This window comes from Taeniopygia guttata, chromosome Z, assembly GCF_048771995.1.
Source record: "Taeniopygia guttata chromosome Z, bTaeGut7.mat, whole genome shotgun sequence".
Taxonomy (NCBI): Eukaryota; Metazoa; Chordata; class Aves; order Passeriformes; family Estrildidae; genus Taeniopygia; species Taeniopygia guttata.
In genome coordinates, this window is record NC_133063.1 from 57,672,632 (window position 1) to 57,694,525 (window position 21,894).

The 21,894-nt window shown below is 37.3% G+C and overlaps 2 protein-coding genes across 10 annotated transcripts in view; both read left to right on the forward strand.

Moving 5' to 3' along the window:
* IPO11 (importin 11) overlaps positions 1–20,320 on the forward strand; it is an 81,717-nt gene extending 61,397 nt beyond the window's left edge. For all 9 annotated transcript variants that reach the window (XM_030258245.4, XM_072922422.1, XM_072922423.1 and 6 more), the window contains 3 exons: positions 10,540–10,635; positions 15,446–15,530; positions 20,008–20,320. In XM_030258245.4, coding sequence (XP_030114105.2) covers positions 10,540–10,635; positions 15,446–15,530; positions 20,008–20,172 — 346 coding nt within the window. In that variant the 3' untranslated portion in view covers positions 20,173–20,320. The remainder of the gene's footprint in view (positions 1–10,539; positions 10,636–15,445; positions 15,531–20,007) is intronic.
* On the forward strand, positions 283–3,969 carry LRRC70 (leucine rich repeat containing 70). The gene is made up of 2 exons (XM_030258259.4): positions 283–411; positions 900–3,969. The coding sequence occupies exon 2, from the start codon at positions 938–940 to the stop codon at positions 2,822–2,824; it is 1,887 nt and encodes a 628-aa protein (XP_030114119.1). The 5' UTR covers positions 283–411; positions 900–937; the 3' UTR covers positions 2,825–3,969.
* Positions 20,321–21,894: the final 1,574 nt, after the last annotated feature.

Genomic DNA, 21,894 nt, shown 5'->3' on the forward strand with positions numbered 1-21,894 from the left:
AAACAAACAAACAAAAAAAAAGCCCCAAAAAACCAAACAAAAACACCAAAGCAAAACAAAACAAAACAAAAAAAACAAAACCAAACAACAAAACCTAGCAGTACAGACTAGGATAGTTCTTGGTTTTCTAGAAACAAATCATTGAGATTTCCTTTCCGACAATACTTCTGAAGTACAGATAAAATGGCTTCCTGTCCCAGGGTTTCCTGTATCCATGGCAACCTGACTTCAGGCACTTCTTTCTTAGTTTCCTGAGCAAACTGTTGGAAACCCTAGGGCAAAAATGTGAATGCTGTCGTATAGAGCAATACTGCCTTTACAAAGGTTTCACAGATGAGTGTAGTTGGTCAGCTTATAGTCTAGCGGACTGCAAGCAGCAAAATAACGGAAATAATGAACTTCAGATTTGGGGTAAGGAAATGCTTCTGTTTATTTAAATGTAACTCAGCTTTATTAAAGTAAAATTCAAGTTGTAAGTGATTTGCCAGTAAAATGTAACTTGTTTACAGTTGGCATTTCTACTTGGATGCTTTTAAAACATTTCTTAGTAATGGTTAACTGTAAGAAGTACAGAATATATAGTATTTAAAATTAATAAAAGCTATTTTGGCAGCTTAGATACTTCTGTGGTACAGCCATTTAAATATTTTCTGGCTGTGTTAGCAGTATAGTTACATAATTGTCCATTTACTTAGAAATTTTTTTTGCAGTGACATCCAGTTAGTAAGTTGGAATTCAAAACTGCTTGCTTGGCATGAAAGAATAATATGTAAAATACCAATCTTGAGAGCAATGTTAATATTTTTATGACTATACACATATATTAAAATAATTATTAATAATATATATAATAAATATAATTGAATTAATATTTATATACTTCTTTTTATCTCTACTAGTGAAGTCAGAGAGGAGTAAGAAGGCCAAAGACAGGGATATGTGTGTTCTGCAAAGTTCTTCACCCTGCCCAGGAGCATTCCTGTATATATTTAATTGGTTTTTTTTGTTGCTGCTCCAGAAGGAGGCTTTTGGCTGTCCATCTGCTTGTCAGCTCTGCACAGGGAGACAAGTTAGCTGTCGTAATGCAGGGCTTTCAAGCATCCCTTGGAACCTTCCAAAAACAACAATTATTGTTTACCTCAGTGGAAATAATATATCACATGTCACTCCAAATCATCTAAGAGGCTTTCTGAAGCTTGCTGCACTCTACATGGATAACTCCAGTATTTTGTATGTACACCCAAAAGCTTTTGTGGAACTCCCCAGACTGTGCTACTTGCATCTAAACAGCAATAATATTAAACGCCTGGATCCAGGAATCTTTGAAGGGCTTTCCAATCTTCATTGTTTATACCTTCAGAATAATCAAATAGCTTTTCTTCCCAGGGGATTATTTAGTGATCTTCTTTCTGTTAGATATTTAACTCTTCAAAGAAATTGTCTCAGTGTCCTTGGAAGTGGGACTTTCTGGGGAATGATAAGTCTCCAAACACTAAACCTGGCAAATAATAAGATTTCACGGATATCAGATGCAGCATTTCATCATCTTGAAAATCTTGCATATTTGTTTCTTGAAGGTAACAACTTGCCATTTGTGCCATCAAATGCTATTGGAAGGCTCAAAAATCTTGAAAGACTTTCTTTGTCTCACAATCCCATTGGATCAATTCAGCCTTTTGCATTTAAGGGACTTAATAAGCTTAAATACCTGTCTTTGAAAAATGTCAAGCTAAAATGTGTTGCTGTGAATGGATTTTTTGGGTTAAACAAACTTAGCCAGCTAATCTTAAGTTATAATGATTTAGAAAATATAAATTCTAGCACTTTTACCTTATTGAACAATTTAATGTATCTCCAGCTAGACAGAAATAAAATAGCCAGTATTGGCAATGGTACCTTTGAAAAAATGGGGCGGTCACTTAAAGTACTCAATTTAGCATTTAATAAAATCACAGAGTTACAACCTGAAGTTCTCAAGCCCTTAGTATCTTTAACTCATCTGCAGGTACATTCTAATCCTTGGAACTGCAGCTGTAAAATGCTTGCATTACTGAATTGGCTAGCATCATCTTCTGTTTCTGCAAAAATTCACTGTCAAAATCCCCAGAGTATGCGTGGTAGACCTTTGCATTATATGAAATGGGCTTGGTTTTCAAACTGCATTGTCCCCACTGCCAGCCCAGGCTCTGCCCCGAGTCTGGGATCTGTTCGGATGCATCACAGTGCTACCACTCTGCTGATGGCCTGGCATAAAGGGAGCAGCCACAATACATTGGAACAGTTTGTCACTGCAGAAACTAAGTATATTGCTTTCTGGGAAGGAACTACAGCTACATCTTCTACCCCATTGCCTTATCAGGAATATGCTGTTGAAGTGCCATCACAGGCAGCAACATTACCAGTGCAAATAACAGCAGAAATTATACCTACTAATAGAAATGTAGAAGAAGAATGGTTGTTTGCAACAGATCCTGCTCCTGTGTCATTAAAAACAACCCTGATTTGTACACAACAGGTTAAAAAGCTGAATCAAGCTTTTGATATTTTACTAGCCTTTTTCGTTCTGGCTTGTGCTGTTATCCTGTTCTTAATCTGTAAAATTATTCAGTTTAGGCAAAAACTAAAGGTGCTGGAAAACTCCGGGGAAAAGAGTATAGAATATTATGGCTTTTACCAGCCTGGCAGATACAACATAACTGACTCAGTGCAGTCTCTAACTCGGAAATCCATGGAACATTCAGAACTGGACCAAATAAGGCTGCTCAAGCGAACAGTATCAGAAAGTCAGGCACAGGTCATCTTGTTTGAACATTCATCATTGTAATTTATCTCATTTGATTTGGTGTTAACTGTGATATGAAAGGTCAAGAAATCAAGAACTTGATTCCGTAAAAATACCTCCACCAATTAAAATCAACTGCTTAATAAAACTGTGGAAAATGACACAATTTGGGTTCTGAATCAAACATTTGCTTACTGAATGTTTTGAAATTTATTGATTATTTCATTATAAGTAATTTCAATCTAACATGTATAAGTTTATTAACCTAAGTCCCTGTTTGTTGTAATCGTTCACCTATTCTCAAGTATACATGCAGTACAAAAGTACACTTTAATTTATTTTTCCATACTTCATGATGTAGAAGTTCCTATAGAAATTCCGCAGCTATTGAGAAGTAAGCAAAACATTCGTTCTTAGTCATATCATGAAGCCAAGAAATCTTGAGGAATCAGAAAACAGTGTTTCATGTGCTTATTGTAGTAGAGTTTCTACTCTTCCTCTATTAAATAAAGCACAGTGGAAAAAAGCACATTTACGGTTAGCATGTTCAAACTCTTGAGTAAGAGAAAAATTTCAAACTATACAAATTCTATGCATACCTGTAGCATATTGTAATATATAAAGTTGTATATTCAGTCTGTGTAATAAATATATTAAAGTGACTTTTTTGTTAGTGTGTATCTGTATAGTTTTATGAAATACCCCAAATTGGACTTGAGAAAAACAAAATTGCTGTATAAATTTACCAAAGTGTAATGACCAAATTTATTATGTCTAAAGTAATAGAGCTGGTTAATAAAAGATCTTCATCCATGTCATAGTACTATGTAGTAATATTTTGAGGAACTTTTTAGCTAGATAAGGGGTGCAAATTGAAGAAATACACTACACTGTAAGTACATAATGCTAAATGAATGGCTGAAAACATTTACATATTTGGTTTATATTTGGAGGTGTCAGGTCAAGATGTGTTTTTAGTTAAAACTTCATCTTCAAAATGGGGATATTTTCTTTTATAGTTTGCATATAACTTTTTTATTTTTATTTCAAATGTTGGTGTTCTGTTGTTGTCAGGTTATGTCTAGTATGCTGTAGCTTTATTTTCAACCTGAATTTCTGTGATTTTTGTTTTTCTGTTACTTCAATAATTCAAACTTTGTTCTGGAATTAAATGTCATGAAACTATATGCCAAATGGTCCAATGCTGTAAAATTTTCAGCCAACGGGACTTAGTTTTGTAGATGTTCTTTTTCTTCTACAGGCCTGTGCCCTAGAGATTTCAGCCATGTTGTTTATGAGTTCTACATTTGACAGGTAGACCATTTTCCTCAGGGAAAAGTGGGTAACAATGCTTTGATAGACTTTCCTCTGTGGTGTTGATTTAAATTGTGTTAGAAGTATGTTACTGTTCCAGGCTCCAGCCTGGAGCCTGTGGCATTCTCCGGCTGAGCCAGAGCTGCACTCAGCATTCTTGTTCTATCTCCTCTCTTTCCTGCTGGTGTAACTCCTGTGCGTATCCAGGCTATGCAGGTCCCGGTCATCTTGTTTGTCCATCTGCAGTTCTTTTCCAGCAGGGAAAAATCTTACTATCTGCTACCAGGACATGTATAAATCTTGACTTCACTGAATGGGTGTGAAAGTGCAAGTATGACTTCATTGTTGTTTGCTATTAGAGTAATGAAATAATACTGTATTTGACTGTAAATTTATTGTATCATAGATCAAATACTTCTAGAGAACACAAAATTCAGCTTCTTGGACAAAAGCTTAAGCTGTTCCATATTGCTTGAGTAGAAACTATTTTTTAAAATCATCCTCTAACTTAAGACCAGATGTTAAATATAATCGGCAAATGCTTTTAAGAAGGGAAAACACTGGCTGTAATTTATACACTTTTTTTCCAGAGGCTAATCCACTGCAGTCTCTTCCTCTTTAACCCATTTTTTGTTACCTTCTGTCTCTCCTGCATAATTCATTGTGATAAATACTAATTTTGTTTTCACTTAGTAACAACTGCACAATCAGTGATGGCACAGTAGTAGGTTCTGCAATTTTATGTGCTATATTTTTAAATTTTTAATTTTATGTGGACACCTTCAGAAATAATGGACTTCAAATGCAGTAGGAACTAGTTAAGTTTTTCTTGCTAGAAATGCTGCTATGCCTTTCTTACAGAGGAACTTTGGTAGTGCACAGAGGTTAAAAACTGAATAAACCTAATTCTCAAAGAAATCTGTCAGGGAGCAGCTCTGTTATTTTAGGCTCTGGTTTCCACAGCTGCTCTTTACAGAAAGGCATGAGAGGTTCTCTCTGTAGGTGCATCTTTTTCACTGACAAGCTGCTGTGGGAGTTGTTTGCCAGGTATGCATCTCACCATCTGTAGTCGTGGAACATGAAAGGAAACTGATGTTGCAGCTGTTTGTGCAGCAGCGAGTTAAAGCCATTGAAAGCCATCCTTTGGAGTGGAGACCTCCTCAAATAACCAGCATGCCAACACGGGGGTTAGAATAACAAGGCACTGGGAGATTTATTATGCAGTTATGAGGGAAATGCCTTTCTTTAGTAGTCAGTATCTTTTGTATTTAAATGTTCACATGGGGAAACCAACCCTTTCGTGTACACGTGTGGTTCATATGTTAATTAAAATAATTAGGGAATAATTAGAAGTCTTAGTTGAGTCTGCCCTCATGAAGCTAAGTGGTGCTTCATGAAGATCAGGTTTATGGTCAGTCATAGGACTCCCCTGGAAAGAGTCTTAGCTGCTGCTTTGCTGCTTTACAAGCTCCCTAGAACTGTGCACCTCCTACGGGGGTATGTGTTTGTGTGTGTAATAATCATTTACATCACTTACAGTTTGTGCTGAGTTATCTCTGTTTGTCCCACTCCACCTCTTTCCTTGGCTAATGAGATAAGAAAAAAATTAATTAAGCTTTCTCAATATGTAAACCAGTAAAGATATGAAATCAAACTCTTCTTAGCATTCATTGCATCATCCTGGTGAATGTAGAAAAGCAGAAAATGTTTTATCTTTTTATCTCTGAAAAAGTATTTCTTCTCATGCAGATTTTTTTCCTCCTTCTATGAGGAATATGCAAAGAGATAAGGGGGCCATTTTATTTAAGGACCACTAAGAAATATGTCAGTACATCTTTTAATATGATGATAGGGCTTTGTCTACAGTAGTTTGCTATATAATTTAAGTAAAAATTAAGAATTTTCACATAAAACCTCAGGATAATAAGTTGTATAGATAGCTTTGTGCATTAGAAATTACAGACAGAATGAAAAAAACCAAACTATCTCTTTTATTTTCAGAACAGATGGGGTCTGTTCTGTCCCTTGCAAAGCTTTTATTTTTTTATCTAAAAACTTATGCAAACTTTGAAATAGAAGTTTTGAGATGATTCTTAACGGAAGCTGCTCTGAATGTTATATTTTGTTTTCTGTATTGGTAAGGTGAATTTTATTAACAGGCAGCATACAATATCCTTACTGCAATAGAAAAATGTCTTTGAAACTGGATTATGAAGTGTTCCAGGGCCTAACTGTGGGCCTTTTGCTGTATACCAAAAGAGGTTTTGTCCCAGTAATTTAGGAAGACTGGGTAGATATAAAACCGGTTATAGATTGATGCTTTTGTTTGTTTCATTGCTAATCTGGATTGTATGCAATTCAAGGGGGAACTGCTTAAATGGTGCCTTCCTCCCAGCATACGATTTTAGTATGAAACATTAACTGTTCTGTTCTGAAAATTCGTCTGAATGATTTTGTCTTTGAATCTGCTCATATGACTTCTGTACTTATTTCTTGAAATAAGCGGGCTAATTTTAGTCTCTTTTGAAAAGGTATTACATTGAGTGGCACGGCATGCTTTCTCATCTATGAAAATAAAGCCTGATGCATTTTATATTGCCACTGAAATTTGAGGTTTCTTTTTTTAAAATGTGAATCTGTGGTATCTTTATTTTTCACCTGCTTGTGTTTTGTATTTTGGAAATAGTTGCATTGTTTAATGGCCCCATACTTGGTAAATATTTCAGTGGGTCTTCGGTAGAAAGAAACTGTATGTCTCATTTAAAGGGAAAAGAAAAAAAAAAAAGGAGAAAATAAAAGGTATCATATTTACTGAAAGCTGCAGGAAAATTTCATTTTGAAAGGTGTTCTACATTCTTTCTTTTACTTAAAAAAAACCCAAAAAAACTCTCATGAATCTTCCACTAAAGAAGTGAAATACTATTTCTCATTTATGTTATAAAGTAGGAATATTCTTTCCAAGAAATTAATGATTTCCCTATGTGCTTTTGTGGTAACTATCAAGAACAGTGATGTTATGCTCTCTGTGCTGATGAGACCCTAACTGGAGTGCTGCATGCTGTTCTGGGGCCCTCAATATAAGAAGGACCTGATACTCCAGGAGCAAATCCAGAGGCCAGAAGGTTGATAAGAGTGGAGCACTTCCCCTATGAAGACAGGCTGAGAAAGTTATGGCTGTTCAGCCTAGAGAAGAGAATGTTGTGTGGAGACCTGACTTCAACCTTCCAGTCTCCGAAAGGGCCTCCAGGGAAGCCAGAGAGGGACTGTTCATCAGAAACTGTAGTGATAGGACATGGGGAAATGGCTTGAAACTGAGAGTAGGTTTTGATTTGATTTTTCACCTCACCCATATTGTGAGGGCGATGAGGCACTGGGTTACCCAGAGAAGCTGTGGATGCTCCATTCCTGAAAGTGTTTAAGGCAGGCTGGATGGGGCTTTGAGCAGCCCGGTCCATTGGAAGGTGACCTGCCTATGGCAGCAGGCACATAACTAGGTGAACCTTTGAGGTCACTTTTAACCCAAACCATTCTGGGATTCATGCAAGTTGGAAGGAAGAAATAATACAAGTATTGGACAGCATCCTGTATTATTAATTAAATAGTGTGTAGGAATAAGGCATAGTTTACTTCTCTAGGGCTCAAAGTGTTCACATGTGTTCTCTGTTGAGTGCCCCTTCTCTACTGTTGACGTGAATCTGAGGGCAGCTTGTTGGAAAATACTAAACTTACTCATGTTGGAAAATATTAACCGTGTTAATGGCATTTTCCTAGAGATGTGTTTCAAAAACAAGGATGAGGCAAAAGAATCTTAATGGAGGTGTGCTATGCAGGACCTTTGACTTGGTGAAGAAGCCAGCTCTGTCTCTGAGGGCTCATTGTGCTGGTGACTGAGGCAATGTTGATTTTCTCGGCTGTGCTGTGAGGTCAGTAGGTTGCTTGCTGTCTGCAGAACCTCACAGAGATTCAGTCTCACAACATGCAATGCTTTGCTGTTCTGAATATGATAGGGAAGCCTTTTGGCAAAGGAATAATTGTCTTTTAAATACATAGCTGGCAATCAGGTAGTAAAAATCACGTCAGTTTTCATTTTGTGGAATTCAAGAGTTTCAAGAGTAATGATACAAAATACACTTCAGATTCTGGCATACAGCAGTAGCTGAATTTTTAAAAGAGAACAAAAACTAATCCCTTTGAAAGAAAGGATCATGAATGTGATTACAGTTTTATCAGAACAAATATAAAAGAAATATTTTCTATACTTAATATTCTAACTTCATAAGCATTTTTTCCAAGGTATCACTTGTTATTTAGCTATTTGTCATATCTGTAAAATTTTGTTGTGTGTCTCATAAGAAATTTTTCAAAAGCAGTTGCTATTGTATAAGGAGCTACAGTTCATCCCTGTCTTCAGTTTTAAGAAAAGGAACTAAAAGAAGGAAATGAAAGAATATTAAGAAACAGATTTGTCTGTGTTAAAACAATGATCAACTACAATTGAAGCATGATATAAGAAGTTCATGTTTGGTGCCTGTTAATAAATGGAATGCGTATGCTTCTGCCTCTGTCTCTTAGGGAGCAGCATCAGCAGCATCTTTTGGGGAGAATTATGTGGGTGACCTGAGCCTTGTCTGGCAGGGCAGCCTGCTGCTGGCTAGACCACAGGTGCTGGGATAGCGTAATAAAGTCTCCACCAAAAGACAGGAGGACTCTTGAGCCGCTGCTGTAATCCACATGGGTTTATTGAGGATAGAACGAGGGTGAAGGAGATGGGAGCAGGGAGACACCTGCACACAGGGGTAGCGGGCTACAAAGTGAGCGGAGAAGGAGGGGAGAACTGTGTATAGTGTATAGAACTGGGAAAGGCAAGGGGGGTGTCTGGGGTACAAACAGTCCAATGGGAAGGAGGTGTAAGGGGGGAGCAGGGATGGAGCGGGATAAACTGGACCAATGAGAACAAGGGGAAGGAGTGGTTAACTTGAGAGAACTAATGCGAAAATAGAGAACGTAGAACTTTCTAGAACTAAAGGATGGTACAACCAGTGATGAGTATAAACTGGGGAGGATATGACATATGATGGGCATATCTTCATTTACATGGGGAAGGCAGGAATCTCAAGATGACACTTTTATACAGTTGTTGCTTCCCAAGGCATATTCAGATAACTTTCCAAAGGACCGCCTCCCACATCTCCCCCCTTTTTTGTTAATTAAATAAACATTCCCTAAGGTTTTAACTAAGGTTCTTTTAAACAGGGTCAAAGCAATTGAGATCATAAAAATTATAAGAAAAATCCACATAAGTGCTCTTAGAATTGAAGCCACTGCGAGCAATAAAATGCTTCAGTCAGTCGCAGTCCCAGGAAAAGGGTTGTAGTTTACCATCACCAGTTAGGTCCTTTCTCTCTCTTTTTGCTGCATGTAGCTAGAGGTATTCCTGAGATGAACATATTTTCACTTGCGGTTTGTTTTCACACTTTCGCAGTTCATAGAGTAGGAGTCCAAGAACCCATGTACTACAATAGCCTGTTTCTGGCGTTAGGTCCGCTGCAGCAGGAAATGGAGCAGAAGCAGCAGCTGGCTGCTCTCCATTAACTAGGAGCTTGTGACTATTCATCACAGGGAGATTGTGTTCCTATGCCCTTACACTACAGACACATCCTTTCTCAAGGCAGGGGCAAATGTAAATGTGTTCAGTGTAATTTTGGTCATTGTGGGCCTAGCTAGTAAAGCCTTCAGGTCATGCTGAGTAAAGATACTTTTGCCTTTTAACTCCCAGGTGATATCTACCAGCCCTTTTCATTAGTCTTAAATAGCCTCATGTGTCAAATGGCAGATGGTGTCTGTGTTTAAACAGATAAATCCTGTTGCCTTTGTCTGTACAGTCAGGAAAGTCACATTCTTGCAGAACTGGTTGCAGTGTTTTTCCACCCACTCTGGGGAGCTGGCTGCCTAGGAGGCTGAAGAATACAGTTAAGTAGGGGAGTGTACCTTCTTTACAAGCAGCCATTGCTCAAGGGGTTGTGTTGGTTTATGCATTGAATAGTGATGGCAGAAAAGGTGTAAATGTGTTGGGAGTATAAGCCACTACTCTCTTCCCTGCAGGAAGGAACATGCCCTTCCCGCTCAGCTCTTGACTCCTAATGTCAAGGACATTGCTAATGTGTATTTTCTTCTGCTCATTTGCAATTACTTTTAGGTTTTTCAGTGGCACACTAAGTTCTGTTCTTTTTAAAAATAATGTTTCTTGTATATTTTGAAGCATTTTTGTAATAAAAATACTGAATTTGTTGCTTGATAACATGTGCAGCTAAGCAGTAAGCAAGGAAAATACCTCTCAGTAAATGTACTCTACAATTGAGCAAATTTCCTGTGCAGTTCCTTTAGCTAAGTCATTTTCCTGTTCTTTTCCAATGTTATCCAAAATAAATTTTGTTCTTTTACAGTGTTATCCAAGATAAATTTTGTGGTATCATCAACATTTCAGTGGAAGGACTGAACGATGTTATGACTGAAGATTCTGAAACAGGAACATACAAAGAGTAAGTGGAAAATCTCATTTAAACAGGGTTTAAAAGTAGCAGTATTGTTTTATATGAAGTATTTTTATTTGAAAAATCTGTAGGCAGTTAAGACATGCTTGTTAGAGATTTACTTTCTCAAGAGTGAGTGTTTTAAGAAGACATGAAGCTTTTGGTCTTAAAATATTTGCAGTGGGGAAAAAGGTCTTAAAATGACAGTATAATTTTATATTGTTCATTAAGTTATGTACTAAATGATCTCTTAAAACATTTATATGCTTAGATTTTCTTTTTGCTTACTTGACTCTTATATCTAAAATTTCAATACAACAAGCTTGTGTACTGATAGGGACCACCCTTGCTCAGAGGAAGTTCAGAGTTTCTTTGAGTGTGACATGAACCTCATGTGAGTTTACCTAGTATACAATATTTCACAGCCTGGAGAACTCACAAGCATATCCCACAAGAAGAGTTCTCCAGTTGTTCCATGTAACACATGTAGTGCTACAGGATATATCTCAAAAGACAGTTTTCAGAGCTAGGAGCTACAGCTTGGCTGTGCCAGGAATGTGGATGTTGGAGGTATCCAGAGTGCGCTGCCACCCAGCACCACCCTCATTCATCCATCTCCTGATGGTCCCTGGTTACTGGTTGTAGCCCAACAAAACTGGGAAAAAAAACCAAACCAAATGAATAGAAGATATTCTTTGGACAGAGATCTTAGTGTCTTTTTTATCTCTTGTTATAAATGAAAATTTGTCCAGCCAAATTAATATGAAAAATAAAATATTTATTTTGCAATCAAATTCTATCTAGCCAGCCACAAGGAAAGAACAGAGCCGAGCCCGGGGTCGGCCCTGGGTGTGCAACAAAGAGGTCAGCCTCAGCAGAGGTTTTCCTCTGTGCCCACACACCTCCATCCTGGCACAAGCGGTTTTTATAGGGAAAATTCCGCCTGAGGCCAAGATTTCAGCAATCAGTCTTTTCTTCTATTCAGAGTCTATATGTTAATAAGATTTTCCTTTTTGGTGATGAGGGAGAACAAATCACTGTCCGGAGTTTGTTGAATCCTTGATGAAATTTATGGGAATTCGGAACGCTGTATTCACATGTATCTGCCTCAGGATTTCCATGATATCCATCTCGGGTCGTTCACGCTAACGATCAGCACCTGGGGTTTCTGTATCTCCCCAGCCATGGCCCATCTCCTGGCGAGCCGTACCTTCTTACTTGTAAATCAGTTTCCAATATACACCCGGTCTCACCTGTGCCTGTGAGGGTGTGGGGGGGAATCCTAATACAAACATGTATACTCTAACAAATATTCAATATCACATATATCATATTAGAAATGGCGCAAATTATATCTACTACGCATAACATCTCTGTTATGATTACTTACTTTTAGAATGGAGTGTTGTAAGATACTAAAAACAGATGCTCTTTGGGATATTCTTACAGACCATGCTAATAACAGAATTTACTGATGCTCTGATGCTAACAATCAAGCATTTTCTTTCAGATCATTACATGGTGATGAAACAGACTCTATCTGAACTAATTAATTTACTGCTTAAGGGGATGATTACTGCCACTGAAACTAGGTGGCACACAACAGCCAGAATGCAATCCATTAAGTTCTTGTCCAGTTAAAACAGGTGGTATGCACACAATTGTTCAGAACAGTCCACACTCACACTGAGCCTGAACTATTCCTAAGAATTTCTCGCAATAGTACTTCCATCGAACTCTTAGTAAAGAAGATGTAAGTCCAAAGTCTGGAAATATGCACAATGTCTGCAGTGTGTTTTGTATACTGTTGGAGAAAACATTGCAGAGCCCTTCTATTTCTAAACAGGTTGCTCTGCCAGCACTTTTTGAAAATAGTTCTCACCAAGAAATAAATAAACTTTATCCTAGTTTATTTCATATTTTAAACCTGTAGCCTTGTACAACTTGTCACTACTCTCCAAAGTCTGGGCATTATTTTTACTTCATAAAATACAGTCACACTGAACCAAGGACATATTTATGTTGCCAGCTTCTGAAAGAGCTGTTTGAAAGATTTTGACTTTTGCATAATATATTTTGATGTAAATATATTGGAAGTAAAGTGAGAGCAGTCATCTGAAATCATGTGCATTTTTGTAGCTCTCCAGACTATAGAAGAATGGTTTAAACCCGAACAGATTCAGAAAAAAAAGATAATGTGTTGTCCTCTGATTATCATAGTAGCTAATTATTGTAGTGCAGGAAGTAAAATTATGTCCGTGTTTAACACAGGACGATCAAAGCTGAAACACTATAGAACTTTAGCCACTGAAGGATGAACAGAGGGTAAACATGTACAGGCAAGATTGTAAAGGTTAAACAATGGCAATGGCTTAAGTGGCTTAACCACTTCAAATGAATACATTTAAACTGGAATTTTAAAGAAACTGTTGTAGTTAGAGCAGTGAGATTTTGGAAGCAGTAAAAGCCTTGTCATTTTTTAGATATTTAATGAATTTTAATCAGATTATGGAAATGTTTACTCTGACCTACAATAGAAAGGGATTGCACTCATCTGGGTTTCCTAGAGTTCATATTTCACATTGTAGGGATAACTATGAGAGAGCTTTACAAACCTCAAATTTTTTGGAAAGGGGAGCATTCCCTTGCTCTAGGCTTGCTTCACGAATTTTCACTTCAGATTTTTCCTAATTTTATCACCATCTCTTCTTGTATTTTCTCCTCTCCTTGTGTTTGGAATTTTGTGGTACCCAAAATCTATGACAGTCTGAAAAAGTTAATTCAGTCCTGTATGTTGACATTGAGATTTTTGTCTCCTTTTCCTTTAATAAACTGAGATGCAAGCAGCCATTTGTGTGCAAAGGAGATATGCAATTTGCTGTATTATTTTGAAATAACTAATCCCTTTATCAAAAATGGCTTCTGTGTTAGTATTTGACCCTGCTTGCCATGCTATTTAGCAAGTGTTTCATACAGCTCTAAACACATGTTAATAGAAAGCTAAATATGTAAACAGAATAAGTCTGAACATTTTCATATAAAGTCTTATAAAAACACATAAAATCACAATCTTTTTTTCATTTTAGTAACATTTAAATGGATTCTTCATCTTACTTGATGGAGCATTTCACATGCTAGTGGAATGCAGCAATTAAAAATGCACAGTAGTGCAGGACTGAAAATGAGCAATAATCTGCATCTGTCTTGGTGCTTTCTAATATGTGAATTATGTGTCCTTCATGTCTTAAATCATACCTGATACATGGTGGCAAGTTATCATCACCTGAGTGTTTTTTAAATAGCTTTGGTTTTTAAAGCAGAAATTCCAGGAAAAGATTTGATAGAGTGGTGTGTTGGAACTCAAAATGTCCCTCAGACATTTTTAGAGGTTCCAGGCCTTGATCAGAAGCATTTTAGACCCTGGCAGGCAGCTGGAAACAGCTGTGGTTTTGAGTTTGAGCCATGGAATGAGTTACCAACTCTGAAGGTGGCACAAGCAGTCACAAAGGGTTAGATAGTATAGTAGAAGTAGTTACAAAGTAGAAGGAGAAAGTTTTTAGTATTGTACAGGGGGGTTTTAGCACCTGTACAGGGGGGTTTTACTTTGTACAGGGGCGTCACAAGTTTTAAGATGGAGGAAAGTGGGCCTGATCCTGTTCTTCCTCCTTCTTCTTCCTTGCCTCCATGTTCTTGATGATGTTGGCACTCACAGATTGGTTTAGAGTAGAAAAGCACCTTGTAACATAGGTAGTAGGTATTGGGGAAAATCTGTAAACATGGAACACGTAATATATCATATAAAAGATAGCAGCAGCCCTGGGCAGGGAGGGAGACGACGAAGACACCGGACAGTGAGGGTGTCAGGAGTGTGTGTGTCTGCCTGGGCCGCTGACCAAAGCAGCCGCAGCGGGCAAAGACAATCTTTTAGATAACTAGCAATAAACTGCCTTGAGACCGAACAACAAGAGGCTGCTGAGCCTTTCTTTGGAAGCACAGGTTGGAGGAGAGACTTTACCACCACACGAGACCCCTGAACCAGGCCGGGGATTCTGGCAGTGTTGGAATATTTGTCTGTTGTTTCAGCATAGAGCATGTAAAGTGAATGAAAGGCACGTTTTCCATAGGATAGCTTTCATTGATGTCTTTATAAAGTGCATTCAAACCATTTCAGCAGACAGGAAAACTTCTGACTTTTAAACTGGATTTTTTTTCATATTTTCTGGTTTTATACTTACTTCAAAAACAAGTTAAAACATGGCTGTTGTTTTTACATATGGGTATGTGCCAGTTGAGGCAGGTAAAAAATGAGTTTAAAACCTTTGTTCAGTGTCTTGCAGATTTTATTGCAGAATAGCACTGTCCTTACTAGTTTTCAGGTCCTTTTGTCAAAGGTCTCATAGAAAAACCTGAATGCCATAAGACATCTTTGCAATCTTTGTATATGTTTAGCCACTTTGACTTTGTATAGGGTGTTTGTATAGCATTTTCTTGAGAAAGAGTGGAAAATTTTTCTAAGTAACAGTAGGTTTTGTCAGTATTTTTTTTAAAGCCACATAGTCTCTTTTCTATATACACAAATACATTTTAACGCACAACTTAAGCTAAAACATGAAGGATAACTGAGACTGTTACATGGGTAGAGGTGACAGAGAATATGCATTCAGGCTTCACTAGATTCACTGTTCTTAGAAAAAAATTACTTGTGATTAGATTGCCTGACCTTCAGCAAACTTCCATATCTGTTCTGTATTTTCAAAAGTGTTTTAAAATAATTTTTAATGATAATGTATGTTAGAACTGTTCTTATTGCCATTTTTAGCTGCATGTTAATGTCTCATTTTGAAGAACCCAAGGCTACAGAAGATGAAGAACCTCCCACAGAACAAGACAAGAGGAAAAAAATGGTAAGTTTTAGATCTGTTATTCAGTCATAAACCTGATTATGTGCTTCAGTTCTGTCAAACAAAATTATTTTTAGGTTTGGTTGATCTGTTGTTCTTGGAAAATTTATGTTTTGAATTAAAAAAAATGAAATTTAATGCCAAACATTGCTACCACAACACTTACACTTTTGCTTGTTTTTTGCATCTTGGTAACTGTTATCAAATTAAACATCACGTATTCACAAAATCTGGGCATTACAATACTAATAGAATATAGAAGGAATTTACTGAAAAAAGCAGAGAGCTAAACTTTATTGAACTGTCATGGCAAGCCAAATTTCTCATATTTAAAAGAATTTGTATGCCTGCATAGAATTTTTTTCTAGTGTGAAGAACTCTTACAAAGAAGCCAGTGTATTTTCTTTTACATACTAATAAATATAAAATCAATACAATATATGTCTTTTTTTTAAAAATGTAAACCTTTCCATATTCTTCTGCTATTAGAAATGCCTTAAGAGAAATTCCTAGTTTCTTGCAATTTCAGATTTAAATAAAATGCAGAAATGTCATTTTCTGTGATCCTTAAAAATGTATTACACAGTTCTATAATTGTTACTCTTGAAAGCATCTCTGGACTCTGTTAAATTTCCTTCTTGCTTGTGGGCTTAATTTTTAGCTGTTTGTTGCAGAGTGACATTTATTCTTAGTGGTTTTGTGTAATCACTCAATATAAATATATATGTGTATAGATCAACAGAGAGAGAGAGACATGTTTTATTAATCAGATTTAAATAGCAAAAGCTAATTTTAATCTACAATGCTTTTATGTTCCTTATTTTGAGTATACTCAGACTACATTGCTGTCTGACTAAAGTTTTAATAGCATTGTGTCAGACCTTAATTTTTGTTGCAGGTTAACTTTAATAGTTTGGATATGTGTTGAGGAATTTAGACTTGTTAGATTTGTAATTGGCTACCTTTAGTGCAGATATGTCAGGCAAAATAAAAAGCAGGGCACATTGAATTATACTGTATGATTAAATTTACAACACACCGATATGCTGCTGATGAACATAGAGTGAGGGAACTGTTCTGGGGTCACATGCAATGCAGCCTCAATTGTCATTTGAATAATGACAAATGTGCTTTAATAAGGAGGAGCTTCACCAAACTAATAGCACCACATCAAAGGTTTTGGTTTACTTCCCTTGCATCTATCTTCCCTTACATTTATCTTCCTTTGCATATCACTTTCCTTTTTCCCTAAGGAATTGCTTGAGCTTTGTTCTTCATCCTCTCTTTAACATTAAGTTTCAACACATTTTCAGCCTTTGTTTTCTTGCAAAGTTTACAGAGAATAAATTATCATACATGAACATCAAAGCTTCATTTTAGTTTTGAATCTCATAGTCTAAATTTAACTATTTCCATGGTTGTTGTGTTTTCTAAATTCCTAAGCATTATGGAAATCCTTTGCTTTTCTCCTTTCTAGCCTTCTTTGTAAGAATAGCCGCCTATTTTAGTCTTCTCATTCTTATATTTAGTAAATCTTTCTTAATATATTTTTGACTTAAGTTTTCTATGCTGTAATTTTTTCAGCTAACTTCAAAATACACTGTATTCTCACTCTTTTTTGTAATTTCTTGCAGCTGTGAAAGCAAGCGAACTGTAATCGTTATGAATGTTTGCTATAAATTCATTCTGAATCCCAACTGAAATATCTTGATATATAGCTTTGCAGATGGTGCAGAAATTGAGACATGACACTTGGCTGTTTACTTCAAAATTGTACAGGTCCTTTGGGCAGGTCACTAGTAGCAGAAGTATCAGATGATAATCAGAATTGGTAATTAGGGCTTTGAAAGCACAGCTAGCATTTGATTTTAGAAACTGGATTAAAACCAAAACATTACCCGGGCCCATTCCTACCTACGTGTGATGGAAGTTTCTTCCTCTCTGTAGGAGCACACACTCACATGAAACTTAGAAAACTATAGTAGCTGGTACTGCTGGTAAAGTAAAAGAGGGAATAAATATATAATGTGATAAGAAAATCAAGAACAACCTAAAGGGAATCAGCAAAACCTCTGAACTGTTTGTCTGCTTCAAGCCTGTGTTTACAGCCAGGGAAGTGGAAGATTGGTTTCTTCAGTCCAGCCCCAAGGTGGGCAACCTGTATCCAGTTTCAAGATCAATTTGTAAAGTAACAAGATCGAAAAACTAGTCAAATCCATGTTTTCACTGAGCATCCTAAAGCACATTTCGATAATCAATTACTTGCCAAATTTTTGTTTCCTGTCTGTAGCTGTTTTGACTAAAAAGTTGTTGGCATTTACTAGGGTTTTTTTAAACTGGAAAATAGATTTTTCTTATCTTATCAGAATCAGGAACATTTCAATAAAACAGCTATGGCCACACACCTAGGAACTCAGCATACATACTTTGGCCTTTGTCAACTATGCTTACTGTTCTTCCAAACTTATGATTTTGTCTAAGTCAGTGAAGACTGCAGCTGTCTGTCAAATATTGTTGACAAACTCATTATATCAAACTATTTCATTTGTTTTGTTAGTTCTGAATACAAGTTCTAAATAAGTAGAGCAAAAGAAAATCAACTTCTTGTTGTTGTAGGAAGCTCCTTCATTTACTTGAAATACTTCTGATGTGACTGTCTGAATGAAAACAAGTTAGTGTATTAACTCCTTAATTAAGTCGGAAGACTCTTAAGTCGCCTTTACTTACAGATGGTAGATGATGCTTCTAGCAGCAAGCATTAATCATACTACAGAAGTCTCTACTGGCTTCAAGTGCTACTGCTTTGAATGGTGAGGCAGGGAGCAGTGAGATACGTGAGAGCAGCAAATCTGCAGACACTGAGGTCAGTGAGAAAGGAAGGGGAGAAGGAGCTTCAGGTGCCAGAGCTGAGGTTCCCCTGCAGCCCCCGGTGCAGGCCATGGTGAGGCAGCTGTGCCCTGGCAGCCCATGGGTCAGTGGTGGAGCAGATCCACCTGCAGCCCATGTTGGAGCAGGTGAATGGCCGAAGAAGTCTGACCCTATGGGAAACCCACCCTGGTATTGGCTCTTGTCACCTGTTGCCATATGGGGAGAGGAGCCCACGCTGGAACAACCTATTCCTGAAGGACTGTGTCATATGGAAAAAAAGGGATCCACACTGGAAGTGTTAGTGAAGGACTGCAGCTGTGGGTGCACTTGTGGGAGAAGTTCATGGAGTCTCATGTGGGTGGGACCCCATGATGGAGCAGGGTGTGAGTGTGAGGAGGAAGGAGCACCACAGACAACATGTGATAAAATGACTGCAATCCCTGTTCCCTTGTCCCTCAAGATGCTCCAGAGGAGGTAGAGAATTTAGGGTTAAAGTTGAGCCCAGGAGGATGGAAGGTGTTTTAAGATTGTTTTGTTTCTTACTACCCTACCCTGATCTGGTTGGTGGTCAAATAATTTTTCTGAGTTATATCTGTTTTGCTCATGTGAGAAACTGGTGAGTGATCTTACCTGATCACTTCCTGATCTTACCTCAGCCCATAAGCCTTTCGTTATATATTCTCTCCTGTTCTAATTGTGGAGAGTATGATTGAGTGGCTTTGGTCAGGGTCACAAGGATGATCACTCGTATTTAAATGCCTGTTTTTCCGTGCAGAATTCCCTAGAGTAATTTTATATGCGATTTTCAAAGCTATGAACTTACAGAAACGAACTATAAATTCATTTTATGTCCCAAATTACAGTTTTAGGTGGATGCAAATCATTCAGAAACTGGTAGAGTCTTTGCTTGTCAAGGCAGGAAAAAAATGCTACTACTTCAGCAAACATTGGTTAGAGTAGTTGTGATTTATAATTTTTTTTAGAAAACTCTATTATATTTTACAGATTCAAATTATATTTACTGTAAGAAAAAAAACTCCTACAGAGTACCAAATTGTTACTGCAATTTCTTCCCACTTCTAAAGAGAAGTGGGAAGAACCTGGTTTGGTTTTTTTTTTCCTGTTTTTGCTATTAAAAGGCAGCTAATCTTTATACATATGGACAGTTTATTTTGTTTGTTTTTTAGTCTAAACAAGTTTGACTATTTCGGTGTTTTGTTTTCTTACTAATAAAATAAAACTGACCATAGTGCATGCCATCACTATAAAATCCTTGGTAAGATCTGATCTGATTTTTAAGTGTTACAGGGACCTTGTTCAGCAGTAACTAATAAAGTAGCTTTGAAATTATTTTATCTTGTGGAAGCATTAAACTTTAGAGCGAAGTGTAAGACTCATGATTTGACAGTTTCAAATGGTATAAAACTGATTATCTGCTTTAATAATTAATTTGATCTTTGTTTTTCACAAGTGTTTCCTCTTGTTTCTCAAGTAAGTACAAAGAAAATGAAAGTAGATTTCTTTCTTGAGCTGAGGTTATAATCAAAATGTGTAAGTCATAGCTTATTTTTTTTGCATTGTTATATATTTTTATTTTACATGTTTTCCACAGCTTGCACTGAAGGACCCAGTACACACTGTGTCACTGCAGCAGTTCATCTATGAGAAGTTAAAGGCACAGCAGGAATTACTGGGAGAGCAAGGTTTTCATGCCCTTATGGAAACCGTGGACACAGAAATAGTTGCCCAGCTACAAGAATTTTTACAAGGCTTCTAAATAAGTAGAAAAAATATTTTCTATGTAAAATTTGTATTTCAAAAATATGAAATAACTCTAGCCTTCAGTCTTGTATGGATGAGTCTAATGAAAGATGAAAATAACTTGTGACGAAATAATAAAAAAAGTTTCTGCTGTTGCTCCTAAACTATGTTATTTTGATATTTTTTTAATGATAAAAGGTTAATTAAGGCTTCTGTCATTAAGCTAACATTTCCATGATTCCTAACACAATATATGCTGCCCTATGTAGTACCATTTTTTGGTTCACTAAGGTATGTCATAAAGTCAGATGTTTGAGGGAACTTACTAATGTATATTAAAGGTAAGAATTTGTTAATTCAGCACTATAATTCAGTATCAGGAGTTGCTTCTTTTAATACTGTAGATCTGTAACTTTCTCCCTTTCTATTGCTCTTTTTAGACTGTATGTTCAACCTTACAAACAGAAGGATTTAGGAAAGCTGTAAGACTGTGAATAGAAATATTCCTGTTTTAAAACAAGGGGCTTACTTTCAATTATTTATTAGTTACCTGCAGGGTAAAGCTCCTCCTTTCTATGTGCCTTTGTTTTGTGTACCTTGCAGGTGGAAGTGGCAATTCCGGCCGCAACAGGGAAGAAAATGCTGATCTCCATTTTCAGATTTTTCCTTTTAAGTACTTATTTTCCACCTTCAAAGTTGAAATTAACTTTGCCTAACTAAGGGATGATTCAGCTATTAAATCAGGCATTTTTTTTCCAGAGAGGATTAGCTGTTTAAAGACACCTACAAGCTTTTGACAATCTTAACAGATTACCAGATGCTTTTAAAAATACGAGTATTTTTTACTGATCTTTTGGGGAGAAATCTTTTTTGAAACCTTCTCTCTGTTTGTAGAGGAAGGCTCATCTTTCTCTCCTCCTTTGGCATTAGTGACTATTGGGGCTCTCACAGTTCTGAATGCGAAACCTCCCCTGTCCCCTGCTGCCAGCATCTGTCAGGAGAAGTTGTGTGAGAACTCAGCTCATTGTGTCCTGCATTTTACCTTGGCACAGGGAGGATTGCCAGGAGAATTGCTAGTCTTTGTATGTTACATGTATGTCATTTCCTCAGTCATCCACCATCATAATCTCATAATTAAGAGGTTTATCTGGTTACATTTGGTAATATAACCAGAGACTCAGTGTGCTGATGGCCCCATTCAGTTGTGAACCACAATTAGCAGAACCTGGTGGCTTTTGACTAAGTTTGGATTTGTTGCACAATTAATCTGCAGACACTAAGCTTTTAGCTCAGTATAAAATCTGTGCAGATCTGGTCACCTTTGACCCCACCTGGCATGACTGCCTGGTGTACAGAAACACATCCTGCAAGCAGTACTCCCCTTCCACTGTTCTGCAGAATCCCTTTTGTAGTGCCCAATAGCACTCCCTGAAATTTCAGAGGGAGGCAGGTCCCACCTGCTCTAGCCCAGCCCTGATCTAAAGGCTGCTCTGTGCTGTGTGGCCAAGCCACCCAGTTCCCCATGCAGCGTCTCACAGGTCAGGTCTGTGACCATCGTGGCTGAGGCAGACCTGCCTGCATCATTCTCAGAGCAACTCCACCCCATTACCTCACATGGTGGAGGGTTAACTGCAGTTCATGTTAATGCGTGATGGTGGCTGAGACCCTGTCAAGAATGATGGATGTACTTTCAGCTAATAACAGCACAAGAAGTTGTGATTAAGTTTCTGACTAATGT

Excerpts from the sequence above, each read along its gene's own strand:
- LRRC70 (XM_030258259.4), top strand. The coding sequence starts at position 938 with ATGTGTGTTCTGCAAAGTTCTTCACCCTGCCCAGGAGCATTCCTGTAT.